The sequence below is a fragment of the Pristis pectinata genome, chromosome 1, assembly GCF_009764475.1.
Source record: "Pristis pectinata isolate sPriPec2 chromosome 1, sPriPec2.1.pri, whole genome shotgun sequence".
Taxonomy (NCBI): domain Eukaryota; kingdom Metazoa; phylum Chordata; class Chondrichthyes; order Rhinopristiformes; family Pristidae; genus Pristis; species Pristis pectinata.
This window is the reverse complement of record NC_067405.1, coordinates 121481521-121496644: the sequence shown is the minus strand read 5'-3', so window position 1 is coordinate 121496644 and position 15124 is coordinate 121481521. Positions and strand designations below refer to the sequence as shown.

Here is a 15124-nt window from a genome sequence, read left to right as displayed (position 1 = left end):
ATGTGTTGGAGCTGTTAGAAAATACTAGGACACTTAAGTCCCCGAGGCTTGACGGAATATTCCCCAGGCTGCTCCGCGAGGTGAGGGAGGAGATTGCTGAACTGTTGGCTAGGACTTTGAGTCCTCGTTGTCCACAGGAATGGTATCGGAGGATGGCAAATGTTGTCCCCTTATTCAAAAAAGGTAGTAGGGATAGTCCAGGGAATTATAGACCAGTGAGCCTTATGTCTGTGGTGGGCAAGCTGTTGGAAAAGATTCTTAGAGATAGGATCTATGGGCATTTAGAGAATCATAGTCTGATCAGGGACAGCCAGCATGGCTTTATGAAGGGCAGATCATGTCTCACAAGCCTGATAGGGTTCTTTGAGGTGGTGACCAGGAAGATTGATGAGGGTAGTGCAGTAGGTGTGGTCTACATGGATTTTAGTAAGGCGTTTGACGAGGTTCCACATGGTAGGCTTCTTCAGAAGGTCAGAGGGCATGGGATCCAGGAAGGCTTGGCCGTGTGGATTCAGAATTGGCTTGCCTGTAGAAAGCAGAGGGTTGTGGTGGAGGGAGTGCATTCAGATTGAGAGGGCTATGACTAGCAGTGTCCCACAAGGATCGGTTCTGGGACCTCTACTTTTCGTGATTTTAATTAATGACTTGGATGAGGGGGTAGAAGGGTGGGTTGGCAAGTTTGCAGACGAGACAAAGGTTGGTGGTGGTGTAGATAGTGTGGAGGACTGTCAAAGATTGCAGACGGACATTGATAGGATGCAGAGCTGGGCTGAGAAGTGGCAGATGGAGTTCAATCCAGAGAAGTGTGAGGCGGTACACTTTGGAAAGACAAACCGCAAGGCAGAGTACAAAGTTAATGGCAGGATTCTGGGTAGTGTGGAGGAGCAGAGGGATCTGGGGGTTCATATCTACAGATCCCTGAAAGTTGCCTCACAGGTAGATAGGGTAGTTAAAAAAGCTTATGGGATGTTAGCATTCATAAGTCGTGGGATCGAGTTTAAGAGCCGCGAGGTAACGATGCAGCTCTACAAAACTCTGGTTGGACCACACTTAGAGTACTGTGTCCAGTTCTGGTCGCCTCATTATAGGAAGGATGTGGAAGCGTTGGAAAGGGTGCAGAGGAGATTTACCAGGATGTTGTGTAATTTAGGGAGTATGCATTATGAGGAGAGACAAAGGGAATTAGGGCTTTACTCTTTGGAGAGGAGGAGGATGAGAAGAGACATGATAGAGGTATACAAAATATTAAGAGGAATAGATGGAGTAGACAGCCAGTGCCTCTTTCCCAGGGCACCCATGCTCAATATAAGAGGGCATGGCTTTAAAATAATGGGTGGGAAGTTCAAGGGAGATATCAGAGGAAGGTTTTTTTACCCAGAGAGTGGTTGGAGCATGGAATGCGCTGCTTGGGGTGGTGGTGGAGGCAGGTACATTGGTCAAATTCAAGAGATTACTAGATAAGCATATGGAGGAATTTAAAATAGAGGGATATGTGGGGGGAAGGGGTTAGATAGTCTTAGGCGAGGTTTAAAGGTCGGCACAACATTGTGGGCCAAAGGGCCTGTATTGTGCTGTACTGTTCTATGATTCTATGAAATACTACCTTGATGTCAAGGGCAGTTACTCTCATTTCATTTCCAGCATGACAGCAATTAAACAGGAATGCTCTGTAGTACAGGTAACCACACTTGCCGGTTTACTAAATTTGTGTCTTGCTAAGCCCAAGTAAAAATGCATTAGTTCACTTGGAGTTATTTCTCTGTACTCACTTCATTGACAAGTTTCCACACAATCTCATGCTAAATGTTATCGTCTCAATATTCTTGTGAAGCAGTATGTAAAAACAGGAATTATACATGTTAATCAAGTGAATATTTTACATATTTAATGTTCTATTGCTTTTAAAGCAAGGAATAGCATAAAAAGCAATAAGCTAAAATGCTATACATGATTCTTTGGATGTATTCTAAATAAACAAAACTGCAAAACATTTGCCAGACTTGTTCTCCAAATGGGATAGGAAGGGAGACACAAATGTACATAAACACACCAACTGCAAGGGCACGACCCATTTTAAGAAGCAGTTTTATTATTTGTTCTTAGAATATGGCAAGGTGTTATTTACAGTCCATTCCACATTACCTTAAAAGTCATTCATGTATTGTAGTAGCTTTATTTCCCTAAATGACACGAGTGATACACTTAGAGCTTTATCTAATATCATATTGTTTTTCTTTAAAAAGAGTTGTGGTGTAAATCAACAGCTACATTTCCTATATTACAGCATTACATTTTGTTACTCAATTTACGAAAAAGGATAGGTTCAAAGAGAATATTTAGTTTAGTGAAATTTTATAAATTGTAAACACCAGGTGAAATGCATTATTGACATTACTCAGTGGTGTATTCCTATACATGGAGAGTAGTGCATTATTTATTATAGCAAAAAATAGTTTCATAAATTGAGGAAATGAACTCCAAAGCACCAATGGAATTATAACAGAAATTCATAAACCTAACATTCATAGATTGAAGAATTACACTTCTAATGTGCTTCATTGTTTACAACGCACTTTGGCATATGTCTACAAGCCTGTAGTGTGAAAGGTCATGGCTGTCACATGACACCATTGAGTGCATGGTCAAAAGTAACACCACTGTCAATCAAGGTCTGGGTCCACCCACTCATTAGTACACACCCTTGACCATTGGCTCCTGTACACACCTTTGTACCTGGCCATGACCCATTGGATCTTTTGAATTACCTGGGCTGGCTCCACATCTCCAGCACTATAAAGAATGCCACATGTGTGTGGTTCAGTCTCTTTTGATTGCTCCAGGAATTGAAACCACGCCGAACGGACCATTGGTAAGAGTGTGCACTTACACAGGGGTTAGGAGCGTCCTGAGTAGATTCCCGATAGCATAGAGCTGATGCTTGCACTGAGTCAGGGGGTCAGGCATTGTATTGTTTCTTTCCCTGATCACTTGTTGTGTGTGTGTGTGTGTGTGTGTGTGTGTGTGTGTGTGTGTGTGTGTGTGTGACTCTCGTTGTGATTTCCCATGTTTGCGATCATGTGTGTGCGCGCGCGCACAAGTGTGCATTCATTCCCGTTCATTCTGTCCCACATTTGCCTTTGTGAATAAATCATTTTTAAATTCCAGAGACTGTGTCCAGAGCCCTTGCCCTTTGAGACCCTGAAGAACCTTTCTTACAACAAAGCCTGAATTTTCCACTTATGGCAGCCAGCTTATAGTTACCAGACTTAATGAATTTGATCTCCACTTTGTTAATCCTTTATTATAAACACTACTAACGAACAACAATCTACTGTCACAGATTGTTAAATATACTGAAAATTCCATCCAGCAAAGAGATCGGGTCTTACACCATAGAAAAGGGATTAAATCTTATTGCAAGATACATGATCTGAGTATTAATATAAATGAATACAAAAGTATTACATGAGATTACCACAACTGTATCTATTGATCTTGAGTATATTAAAACACTTTTGGGGATCATGTTCAATTTCTAGAACTAGAAGATCTACAAATATACATTAAGTTTAAAAAACCACGCAAACAGATTAATTGTAAATAATTGCCTTTTAAACTCCTATCTCTCTATATATATATATAGAACAGTACAGCCCACGATGTTATGCCGAACTAATTAAACACCTAACTAAACTAATTCCTTCTATCTACACAATGTCCCTATCCCTTCATTCTCTGCACATTTATATGCCTATCTAAGTGCCTCTTAAATGCCTCTATCATATTTGCTGCCACCACCCAGCGCATTTCAGACACCCACCACTCTCTGTGGGGGAAAAAAACTTGCCCCGCACATCCCCTTTGAACTTGCCCGCTCCCCCCCACCTTAAATACGTGCCTTCTAGTGTTAGATATTTCAACCCTCAGAAAAAGATACAAGCTGTCTACCCTATCTATGCCTCTCATAATCTTATAAATCTCTATCTGATCTCCCCTCAGCCTCTGCTGCTCCAGAGAAAACAACTCAAGTTTGTCCAATCTCTCCTTATAGCACATGCCCTCTAATCCAGGCAGCATCCTGGTAAAACACTTCTGCACCCTCTCCAAAGCCCCCACATCCTTTCTATAATGGGGCATCCAGAACTGAACGCAATACTCCAGATGCGGCCTAACCAGAGTTTTATAAAGCTGCAACATGGCTTCCCGACTCTTGAACTCAGTTCCTCGACTAATAAAGGAAGGCATGCCATACGCCTTCTTTCCCACCCTATCAACCTGTGCAGCCAGTTTTAGGGAGCTATGGACTTGGACTCCAAGATCCCTCTGTACATCAACGCCTTATGGGTCCTGCCATTAAATGTGTACTCTCTCTTTTCATTTGATCTCCCAAAGTGCAACACTTCACACTTGGCCAGAACAAACTCCATCCAACATTTTTCCACTCATATCTGCAACTGATCTCTATCCCGCTGTATCCTTTGGCAATCTTCCATACTATCCACAACACTACCAATCTTTGTGTCATCTGCAAACTTACTAACTCACCCATCCATGTTTTCATCCAAAACATTTATATCTATCACAAACAGCAGAGTTCCCAGTACAGATCCCTGTGGAACACCACTAGTCACAGACCTCCAGCCAGAATAAGTCCCATCAACCACTACCCCCAGTCTTCTGTGGGCAAGCTAATTCTAAATCCAAACAGCAAGGTCACTGTGGAACCCATGCAAATTAATCTTCTGGATGAACCTCCTTGTCAAACACCTTACTAAAATCCATGCAGACAAGATCCACAGCTCTACCTTCATCAACTACCTTTGTCACCTCCTCAAAAAACTCCAAGTTATTAAGATATGACTTGTCCCCCCACAAAGCAATGCTGACTGTCCCCAATTAGGGCCATGGTTTTGCAAATGCTCATATGTCCTATCCCTATGAATCCTCTCTAATAGTTTCCCTACCACTGAAGCAAGACTCACCAGTCTATAGTTTCCAGGATTATCCTTATTTCCGTTCTTGACCAATATTAGCTACTCACCAGTCCTCTAGAACTTTGCCTGAGGCTAGAGAGGACACAAAGATCTTGGTTAAGGCCCGAGCAATCTCATCTCTTGCCTCCCTCAATAACCAGGGGTATATTCCATCAGGCCCTGGTGACTCATCTACCTTAATGTTCTTCAAGAGACCCAACACTACCTCTTTCTTTATCTCAAAATGACCTAGCATATTAGCACACTCCACACTGATCTATCCTCCATGTCCTTCTCTTTGGTAAATACTGACAAAAAGTAGTCATTTAGGACCTCACCCACATCCTCCGTCTCCAAGTACATGTTCCCTCTTTTATCCTTGAGTGGTCCTACCCTCTTCCTAGTTATCCTCTTGCTCTTGATGCGTGTATAGAATGCCTTGGGATTCTCTTAAATCTGACTGCCAAGGACTTGTTATGGCCCCTTCTGGCTCTCCTAATTCCCTTTGAGTTCTTTTCTGGCTTCTTTATAATCCTTAAGGGTTTGATTTGATTTTAGCTTCCTAAACCTTGCATATTTCTTTTCTTCTTGACTAAATTCACCACCTCTCTTATAATCCAAGGTTCTCTTGCCTTCTTGCCTTGCCATCCTTGTCCTTCCTTCTAACTGGGACATACATGTCCTCTATTCTGTGTAGTTGATCTTTAAAATATGCCCACATCAGATGTGGACTTGCCCAAAAACAGCTGTTCCCAATTAACTCTCCCTAGTTCCTGCCTAATACTCTTGTAATTTTCCCTGCCTCTCTCCAGCAAGATCCATACTTATTCTGATTCAAAGCTACCTTGAAACCTAAGAAGTTGTAATCACTGTTTCCTAAATGTTCCCCCACTGAAAGGTCAGTCACCTGGCCAGGCTCATTCCCCAATACCAAGGTCCAGTATGGCCTCTCCTCTAGTTGGACGAGCTACATAATGATTTAAGAAACCCTCCTGGATGCACCTAACAAATTCTGCCCCATCTAAACCCCTTGCACCAAGGAGGTACCAGTCTATACTGGGGAAGTTGAAGTCACCCACAACAGCAATACATGATATAGTGCACAAATACTTGATTTTAAGTCTTAAGAAAATGCAAGACTGAGTTAACTGAAGATTTGATTGTAACTGCTGCACCACTGCAATTAACAAAGTATTTAGGACCCTTCAAATGAGTACTCTGCATAATTAAATATTAATTCTCTTATTCTGTTACACAAAAGCAGGTGTACAGCCAAGTGAATAAATAAAAGCAAAATGTTCCTCCAATTCATTTACTCAAGGAATAGTTAGGTAAGCCATAGATTATGAAGGTCTGTTTCTATCTCTATTCTGTTTATAGTAAAGTCATTAGGCAATTATCCTCAGTGACCCTAGGTTCTGAAGACAATAAAACAATCCAATCATGACAACTGATCAGTACCCAAGGAGTAGTGCCGAGGTGCAGCAACTGAACACCATATAATTCAGGTAGATGCTTTGTAAGTGTTAACTCCCTTACGATCAAAGCTCATTTAGATTTAGCTAAAAATGTGAAGGGTGACAAAGTAAACAGCAAGTCACATAAGTCAAATAGGGAGGGAGAGAGATAAAAATCAAACTTCTAAACTCAAAATGTTCACACACAAAATGGCAGAAAAAATTTTGGTCACAAAGAAAAAGACCCACCAATTCTTAGTATTGATATTTTGTCTTCAAATCAGGCAGAGTGGGGGGGGGGGGGGGGGGGGGGGGGGGGGGGGGGGGGGGGGGGGGGGGGGGGGGGGGGGGAGGCACTAAATAACCACTTAGGTAGATCATTCATTGGTACACGACTTAAGTATATCATTGGCATCCATCATTAAGGACCCTCACCATCTGGGATATGCCTTCTTCTCATTACTACCATCAATACAGGAGCCTGAAGACCCACACTCAATGATTTAGCAACAGCTTCTTCCCCTCCATCATCAGATTTCTATATGGCCCATGAACACTAGCTCGTTATTCCTTTTTTTTGGACTATTTTGTAATTTATAATAATTTTTATGTCTTTGCACTGTACTGCTGCCGCAAAACAACAAATTTCACATCATACAAGTCAGTGATAATGAACCTGATTCAATCATAGTCTCGAGGGCAGACTGCCAAATTAAGGTCAGTAGTGTGGATGGAACCCCATGTGCTGCAGCATTATCAGAACATAGGATGATTTGAACTGAAAATATACTAATAGCCAAGTCCCCCCCTTTACTCTTCAATTTAAAAACTGCAAGGGCTTGGTCTTCCCCACAAAACCAGATTTTTAACAGTGTACTTTCTCCCCCAATTGGTGACAAATGAATTCAGATTTTGTAGCCACCTAATTTCTGATAATGTTTCACAAATAACAAATGCAATATTTTTCCTTAGCCCCTAAAACTGTCTAATCCTTGGGTTTTCTCAATTAAATTTAAAAATACAGTTGTCAAAATCCTTGAAGTAAAATTTATAATTAGCACTTTTTTAGTCACGGTACCTTGCATAGAAAAAAGCTAGTGCTTGATTGTATGCATGCAGGCCTCGTACTGGACTCTAAGTATAGAAAGCTTTAAGATAAAAATAGGAAATTGGATGGATAAGAATATAGCAAGAAAGACAGGAAATTAAAATAAGTTGGAGCAGCACATGGTGGGAACCTAGTGGTTAAACGAATGCTTTCACTACATCAACCCACCTGTCAACAGGCAAGTTGGTTCTTCCCCTGCAAAGCCTAACTAAACCGAGACCTGCAATTGGTCCTGATTCTTTTCAGCCGCTCCCAAGCCTTAGCTTCAGTTCAAACCTATCCTAGTCATGAGGTCCACCATCTATACTTGAGCCACACTCATCAGCATCAAGATGTATACATCTTTTGAAGCACTTAAATAAGTAATAATTTAAAAAAACACAAAATTCTAGTTCTCTGCTTAGTAATGGAAACCTGCTTTGGTCAAGCAGTTCTAGACAATGCTAGATGTGGCTATGTTGGTCAAGCCTAGCAAAAGTAGCAAGGGCGAGAGAATTTTACAGACTTGCCCTTTTCATTCAGTCACATGTCATTAGCCTATGCTGGCACCAATCTCTCAGTATTCAACCTCATGTTCATCCTCCACTGATCCCAACCCGCCTGGACAATGACAATCATGATAATCGTCCAGCTCATTAATAAAATAAAGGGCCCATCGCTAGCTCTATGAAATCATACAATCATGCTTTTGACCTAGATTAGTTCCCACATAGATACTCTCACTTTCCAGCACTAAACAGAGCTGATGGGTTCTTCCTACACAATGCACCACCAACCCACCCACATCCTCCAACTAAAAATAAAACAAGACAAAAGTAACTTGCATTATAAAGCATCATAACCTCAGCTATACAGGTGTTGTAACTGTTACAACAATAGGCAATTGACATGCCAAATCCCAAAGAGCAATGAAATAAATGCTCAGAGCATTTGTTCTAGGTACAAATTGAAGAATAAATGTTGTTCATAACACCAGAACTTTGATAGTGTATGGGATCTTTACGTGTACCATTGGGGCCAGATGGAATTCTGTTTAAGCCTCAATTGAAAGGTAACACCTCAAGACAATGTTGCACTCTCCCAAAAATGTACTGAGGAACCTGCCCAGATTGTATCCCAAAGCCTTTAGAGTTATCCTTGTCCAAGATGAGAACACTACACTGAGTTAAGGCTGAAAAAGATGACATGCAAAACAGGAGACACATCGAAAACAGGCAAGACCAGTCACACACAAGTAACCAAAATAAAAACAAAAATTCTGAAAATGTCAGCAAGTTAGGCAGCATTTATGGTGAGAGGAATACTAACATTTCAGGTTGCTGACATTTCATCAGAATATTTTGATTAAAAGGTCTACAATACAAAACATTAACTCCATTTTCCTCTCCATAGATCTATGTGACCCGAAATTGCCACATTTGTGATGCTAAATTCAGATTTCTAACATTTGCAATACTTAAGTTTTGTACAGCAACAGATATTTTTTGATTTTACAATACCCAGTTACAGTGGATTCACCAATTTAGATAAAAATTGCCATACAGTTAAATACATAAAACTGAATAAATATTACCTTTCAAAGGTGGTAGTTTTTGTAGTTCTCTGTTGTTACTGATATTGAACCTAGAAGAACTCTGTCGCTTTTCTTTCTTCACTATTGCAGTGGAACCAGGAAGCTTTATCTTTGTCAGCTGTGTTGTAGGAGGAGTACTGTTGTTGGATCTCTTGTTTGAGCTCTGCAAATAAAAAAATCTCAGTAGAAATTTTCAAATTGTACTACAGCTTTATGGTTCAATTTCAAGATCTGTATACACTTTGTAGCCAATTTAGTCACTGAAAGATAAAAGAATCAAAAACATAGGAAAAAAACACATGGAAATCAGAAAAAAAAACACAGAAAATGCTGGAAATACTCAGGAATTTGGCATTCATCAACCCAATACATTAATTGTTTCTCTCTCCATGGATGCTAACCTGCTGAGCACTTATTATTTTATGATATTACAGTTCCTGTTCATTTTTGTGAAGCTGTATCTTTTATTTTTAAGTTTAAATCTAAATCATGTTACTATATTAGAAGACTTTCATATATCACCTTCAAGAGCTTCAAAAGTGATTTTAATCGTCAGGTTGTTAGGCAGCATCTGTTGTGAGAAGAAAGCTAACATTTCAGGTTGATGACCTGTCAATATTTTCTTTAGTATTCAGAGACAAAGTCTGTCTTCATGTCCATTCACCAAAGTCATAAGTCCTTCCTCTGGCAGGCACAATAGCACTGGCTTATTTGATGAATGATGATAGCAGGATCAGTCATCACAAAGACTCCTAGGGTTGTAACATGGATGCTCTGACCAGGGCCCCTCTAAAAGATAAATGCAACCATACACGGGAATTCAAAGAAAAATGCAGATCAGGGTAACATTTGTCATAGTTAATAAATGAGGAACACAAAAGTAATTTGAATCAGAATTTAATGGCAATTGCTGGAAATGTTTTCAACATGGTTGGGATTGATAGTATTTTTGCTAAGTATCTCCAAAAGACAGAGAAGCACAATGAAGATATACAATGTCAATTACATTGACAGATACAAATTTTAGCATATAGTCTAATTGCTGAATCAAATTCAGTTGAAAAAAAAGGACGATTATGCAACAATACTGTAAATATTAGCATATATTTCAAAAACTTGCACTTGGTCACTTTTTATTGTAGCTTCTCAATCTCTCAAGCATTAACAAACAAAAAAAACCATGTGACACATTGTCAATCATTAATGGAGCAGCTGAAGATGGCTGGACCTAGGATTCTGCTGAGATACCTCCTCAGCAAAGACACAAGCAGAAAAGACAGAACACCAACAACTACAACCATCCATCTTTGTAGCAGGCATGACTCCAGCAAGCAACATTTTGACCCGATTCACATTGATTTTTAATTTTATTAAGGCCATTTGATGTTTCGTAAAATGCTGCCTTGGCGTCAAAAATCATTCACTCCCACCCTCATCTTCATGTCCACTCAGATTTGCTCACATAGGACCTTGCCAAGTTGTAGGTTTCATGGCTGACATATTTGCTGTAGATCTGGAATCACCTATGACCAGAAACAGACAAGGAAGGCAGATTTCCATCCCTGGAGATCATTAGTGAACCAGAAAGATTTCAACAATTCCTGAAAAAGTCAAAAATAATGTTTTTTCTGATTGTCCTGGAAGGTCAAGGAACTGCATCAGTTTGGCTTTCCTACAAATGCTGCTTGATGTGCTGAACATTTTCAGTATTTTGATTTTTATCACAACTTGACAGTATTATGGTCTTCATAATAGCCTTGTAATCCCAATTTATTTAACTGAATTTAAATTCCCCACCTGCTGTGACAGAATTTGCTCAAATCTCTAGATCATTTGTGCAGATCTCAGAATTACAAGTAGAATAACTACCACCATACCTTGCTTAGCGATAGCTTAATCAAATATTCTTACACAACATTACAGAATATGGCCCTTCATAACGTGAGAATTAGCTTTTTAAAATTAAAAATGAACGTCCTTACTTAACAGTTTCAATTAATATCCAAGTACTCTGGTTTTATTTGGCTTGCACTGAGAATTTTTTTTGCAAGAGCTAACTCATTTGGAAGAACTTAATATATGTAAGCATCACCATTTTCAAAAAAAAAGTCTGCAGTGAAAAATCTTTATGTGACTCACTATAGAAGATTTATTATATAACTATGTAAACAATTAATGAGCTGGAGTTGCAATTATGGTTTTATGTTCTCTAACTTTACCAAAATAGTGATCCTTTCCTTCCTCTGCTCCCAGAAGAATCAATGCTAGAAATAAAGTGGAATCACAAGAAGCTGTTCTGTTATTGAAGGTAGATCTACTTGCATTCACTTTCCTTAATCATTTTTCATCTCATTAACCAGCGGTTACATATTTAGAACATTAACAGAACCAGTACTCGGGTCAGCCTTGCACGATAATAGATTTTTAACATTTATTTTCAAATTGTCTGTGTAGTTTCTCTCCCAGACTAGAAACAGTCTTTCCCAAATTCAACTAAACCTTGTTTTAGCAAACTTAACAATTTGCTGTCTCCAACCTCCTTTGAATAAACATAACATTATTCAGTTGATTAAGATTTGCCTTATTAGTAAGAATTGGAGGCAAGAAAGAAATATTGAAATTTAAAGAAAAATATCAATATAGAAACAATAGTTGGTCATAACATACATTAAAATTCTTCATAGGTATGCTGCAAGTACCTAACAGAATTTAAGTAATTCTGGTATATATTAAAATGCACTAAATACCTTAATAATCTATTAATCTATAAAAAGTGCCATTGCTCAACGGTTGCATTGTTATCTTGCCACTTGAAAGTTCAATCCAGGCTGACTCTCCTGTGCAGTCTCGAAAGCCATCAGTAGTGCTCTTTCTAATAAATGATCCCATGGCATTGATGAATTGCTGAGAATTTTTAGCCAATGTTTACCCCCCAATGAACTTCACTAGATATATCATATTGCTGTGCCAGACCTTATAGTGAGCAGATTGGCTGCCTTCTTTCTTATATAATAGCAATGAATAAATTTCACTAGTGAAGTAAAGCACTTTGGGAAACCTCAAGATCCAGAAAGGCATTACACAAATGTGTTCTTTTCACAATCTTTTAGAAATACAAACATAAATGGCTAACCAATAAGATTGCAGAGAGTTATTACAAGGGAAGATTATGAAAGTTTGTTGCACAACAAAGTTTTCAGATATAGAAACAGACAGAAAATCTATTTAATTTCTCAGCCATATCTTTATTCTCATTTTTAATTTGACCTGACTTGAAAGGACTTAGAAGAAAAATGAATTTGTTCATGTATGGAAAAGGACACGTAGGATTAGTGAATCTATTTCATGCTGGTTTACTTTAAACCTATCTATTCCTTTCATGTGCTTTTTTTTATTTAAAATGTGGAGACACAAGAGACTGCAGGTGCTGCAGATGCTTTTTTTAAAGTCATGTTTTGGATGATGTGGATTAAATATGAAGTTAAACCATTTGGAAGAGGGAGTGGGAAGGGGAGAATACTGTTAATGAAAACTCTCAGCCATCTAGAGGTTCATAAACATTTAGTTCACGTGCAAGAAAAGAGTCACATTTAACATTCTTGTTTTATAAACTCAGTTTTGTTTCCAAGAACATAGCAACATATTTGTTAGGCCCAGAGCCATTGCGCAGTTTTGGGTGCCACCATATGTAGATAGCATTCCTTTGGCGAGGAGGAGATGAAGATATTGGACCAAATGGCTGTCTTCTGTGTATATAAACTGTTGAAGCATGTGAATACAATAAAACTCTAATAATCCAGCATCTGATTGTGGGAAAATCCTGATGGTTCAGCACCTGGCTCACACATTAGTCCACAGTGCAAGCCAGAGATCCAGACTGCGAGTGAGGTGTGTGGCTGGAGTTGGGAACATCAAGGGGTTAATCTGAAATTCAGTGGGTTCTACTTCCAGCTCCATTTAAACTCAGTGGAAAATCTGTACTACCATGTAACAAATGAAAAAAGTAAAAATGAAAGCATGTTTGGGGTTTGGGGGCGAGTAGGAGAAATTGCTTGACGTGAATTCTAATTTGTAGAGTGACCAAAAGGGGAGTAGTAATATAAAAGGTAAATGGAATTTGTCAAAAGTTTCAAGGCAAAACAAAACAGGTATTTAATCCAATGAATTTTACCAATTATGTTTAACTACAATATTCTCATGCTTTGATAATTCATAATTCTATTTAGTTTTAAAAGTATTTAACCCAGAATGCTTGAATCTAGTTCTTTTTATGTCAAAGGACATGAAGTTTGATTTCTCAATGAGAACAGTAATCATCCACATAAGTTGCATCATACTGTCTTCAGTGATGTGGAAAATGCAGAAGCTTCATGAGATTGCAAGAGTTTGGCAAGGTACATAAGCATTACAGCATATTTCTGTAATGAAAAATAAAATATTTTCTACATATTTCTTATACCTCCTATTGTTACATGAAAGGCAAATTAGAGGGAAAAACAAATGTAAGAGTTCAAAAAGTTTTATCAGGTCATTTAACACATGCATGTTGTCAAACAAAGCATGTTTGTAATGGATTTTGTTTTTAAACTCATTCAGTATTCAGTAGTTGATTGAACTTTTTTTGAAGAAAATTGAGAGGAACATGCAGGTTAAATAAAATCTAGATTAAGGAGTCCAGGAGGTTATACTTCCATAATGCAGAGTAGAGCTAATCACTCAATTAAAGCATCCTCAAACTTGCTATCAGGAAAGAAAACAAGGGGCTATCATGGAAACAACTGATAGCCCCAAATCCAATTAACAAAAGGCTTATGGCTTTGTAATATTTTCCACATTGACTAAATAAGGTACAATATTAGATAAAAAGAAACCAGCGAGTAAATCTCATCAAGTTGTGCCAAATGCCAGCACTAGTAGGAGGAATGAACCTACAACAAAACAGACAGATATAAGAAATTCCTATTACAAAAACAAAAGTCGACATTTTTTTTTGCCATTATTGCCACAGTTTTACCTGGTTCACATGGAACCACTTCCAAGACATAATGGGTTCAATTCCCACCATATTAGAGCATAACATCTAGGCTGATACTGCTAAAAAAGAGCTGAGTGCTGTGCTGTCAGAGGAACAAACTGTCCCCAAGATAGATGTAAACAAAAGGTCCTAAGGCACTATTAAACCCATAAACATCATTCTAGAATGATAACAATGTTATAAATACTGAATAGCTGTATATTTTTATAGCATTTCCTGTTTCTGTTACCAACTATTGCTAATGTAAAAACAAGTGAATGCTTTGTACTAGAGGATATTTATTCCATGATCAAATAATTTTGCTATTGGCAAAATCCACAAACAGCAACGAGACCATGTTCAAATATGCTACTACATTTCTAGACCAAACAATAATTATATTTTCAAAAGCACAATATACAAGCTACTTAGAGCTTTGAATCCCATCATTGAGAAGATGCTACAAGTGAAAAAAAATCTGTCATCATGAAATGGTGACACACTGAGACAAAATTTTGACACAGGAAATAAGGTTATATTGACAAGACATTGCACAAGTGAGATTCTGCATGAGTAAATTTTGTAGTTGCTTTGGTGAGCAAAACGATGCCCAAATGGACTTTACTGAGGCATTTGACAAGGTTTCTCATGGTAGGCTGATCCAGAAGATTAAGATGCATGGGATCCACAGTGACTTGGTAGCTTGGATTAAGAATTGGTTTGCCCATAAAAGACAGAGGTTAGTGGTGGAAGGGTGTTATTCTGGGTGGAGGTCTGTGAACTTCTGTTGTTTGTGAAATCTGTAAATGACTTGAACGCAAATGTAGATGACTTGGTCAGTAAGTTTGCAGACAACGCAAAAATTGGTGGAGCTGCAGATAGTGAAGGTTGTCAAAGAATAAGCAGGATATAGATTAGTCACAGATATGGGTGAAGAAATGGCAGATGGAATTTAATCTGGGCAAGTGTGAGGTTTTGCACTTTGGGAGGTCAAATGTA

General features: G+C 38.6%; 1 protein-coding gene across 2 annotated transcripts in view; it reads right to left on the bottom strand.

Annotated features, from left to right (window-relative positions):
• Positions 1 to 15124, bottom strand: part of LOC127573656 (serine/threonine-protein phosphatase 2A 56 kDa regulatory subunit gamma isoform) — a 119144-nt gene that overhangs the window by 92739 nt on the left and 11281 nt on the right. For both annotated transcript variants that reach the window (XM_052022106.1, XM_052022192.1), the window contains exon 3: positions 9112 to 9274. In XM_052022106.1, the coding sequence (XP_051878066.1) occupies positions 9112 to 9274 (163 nt within the window). The remainder of the gene's footprint in view (positions 1 to 9111; positions 9275 to 15124) is intronic.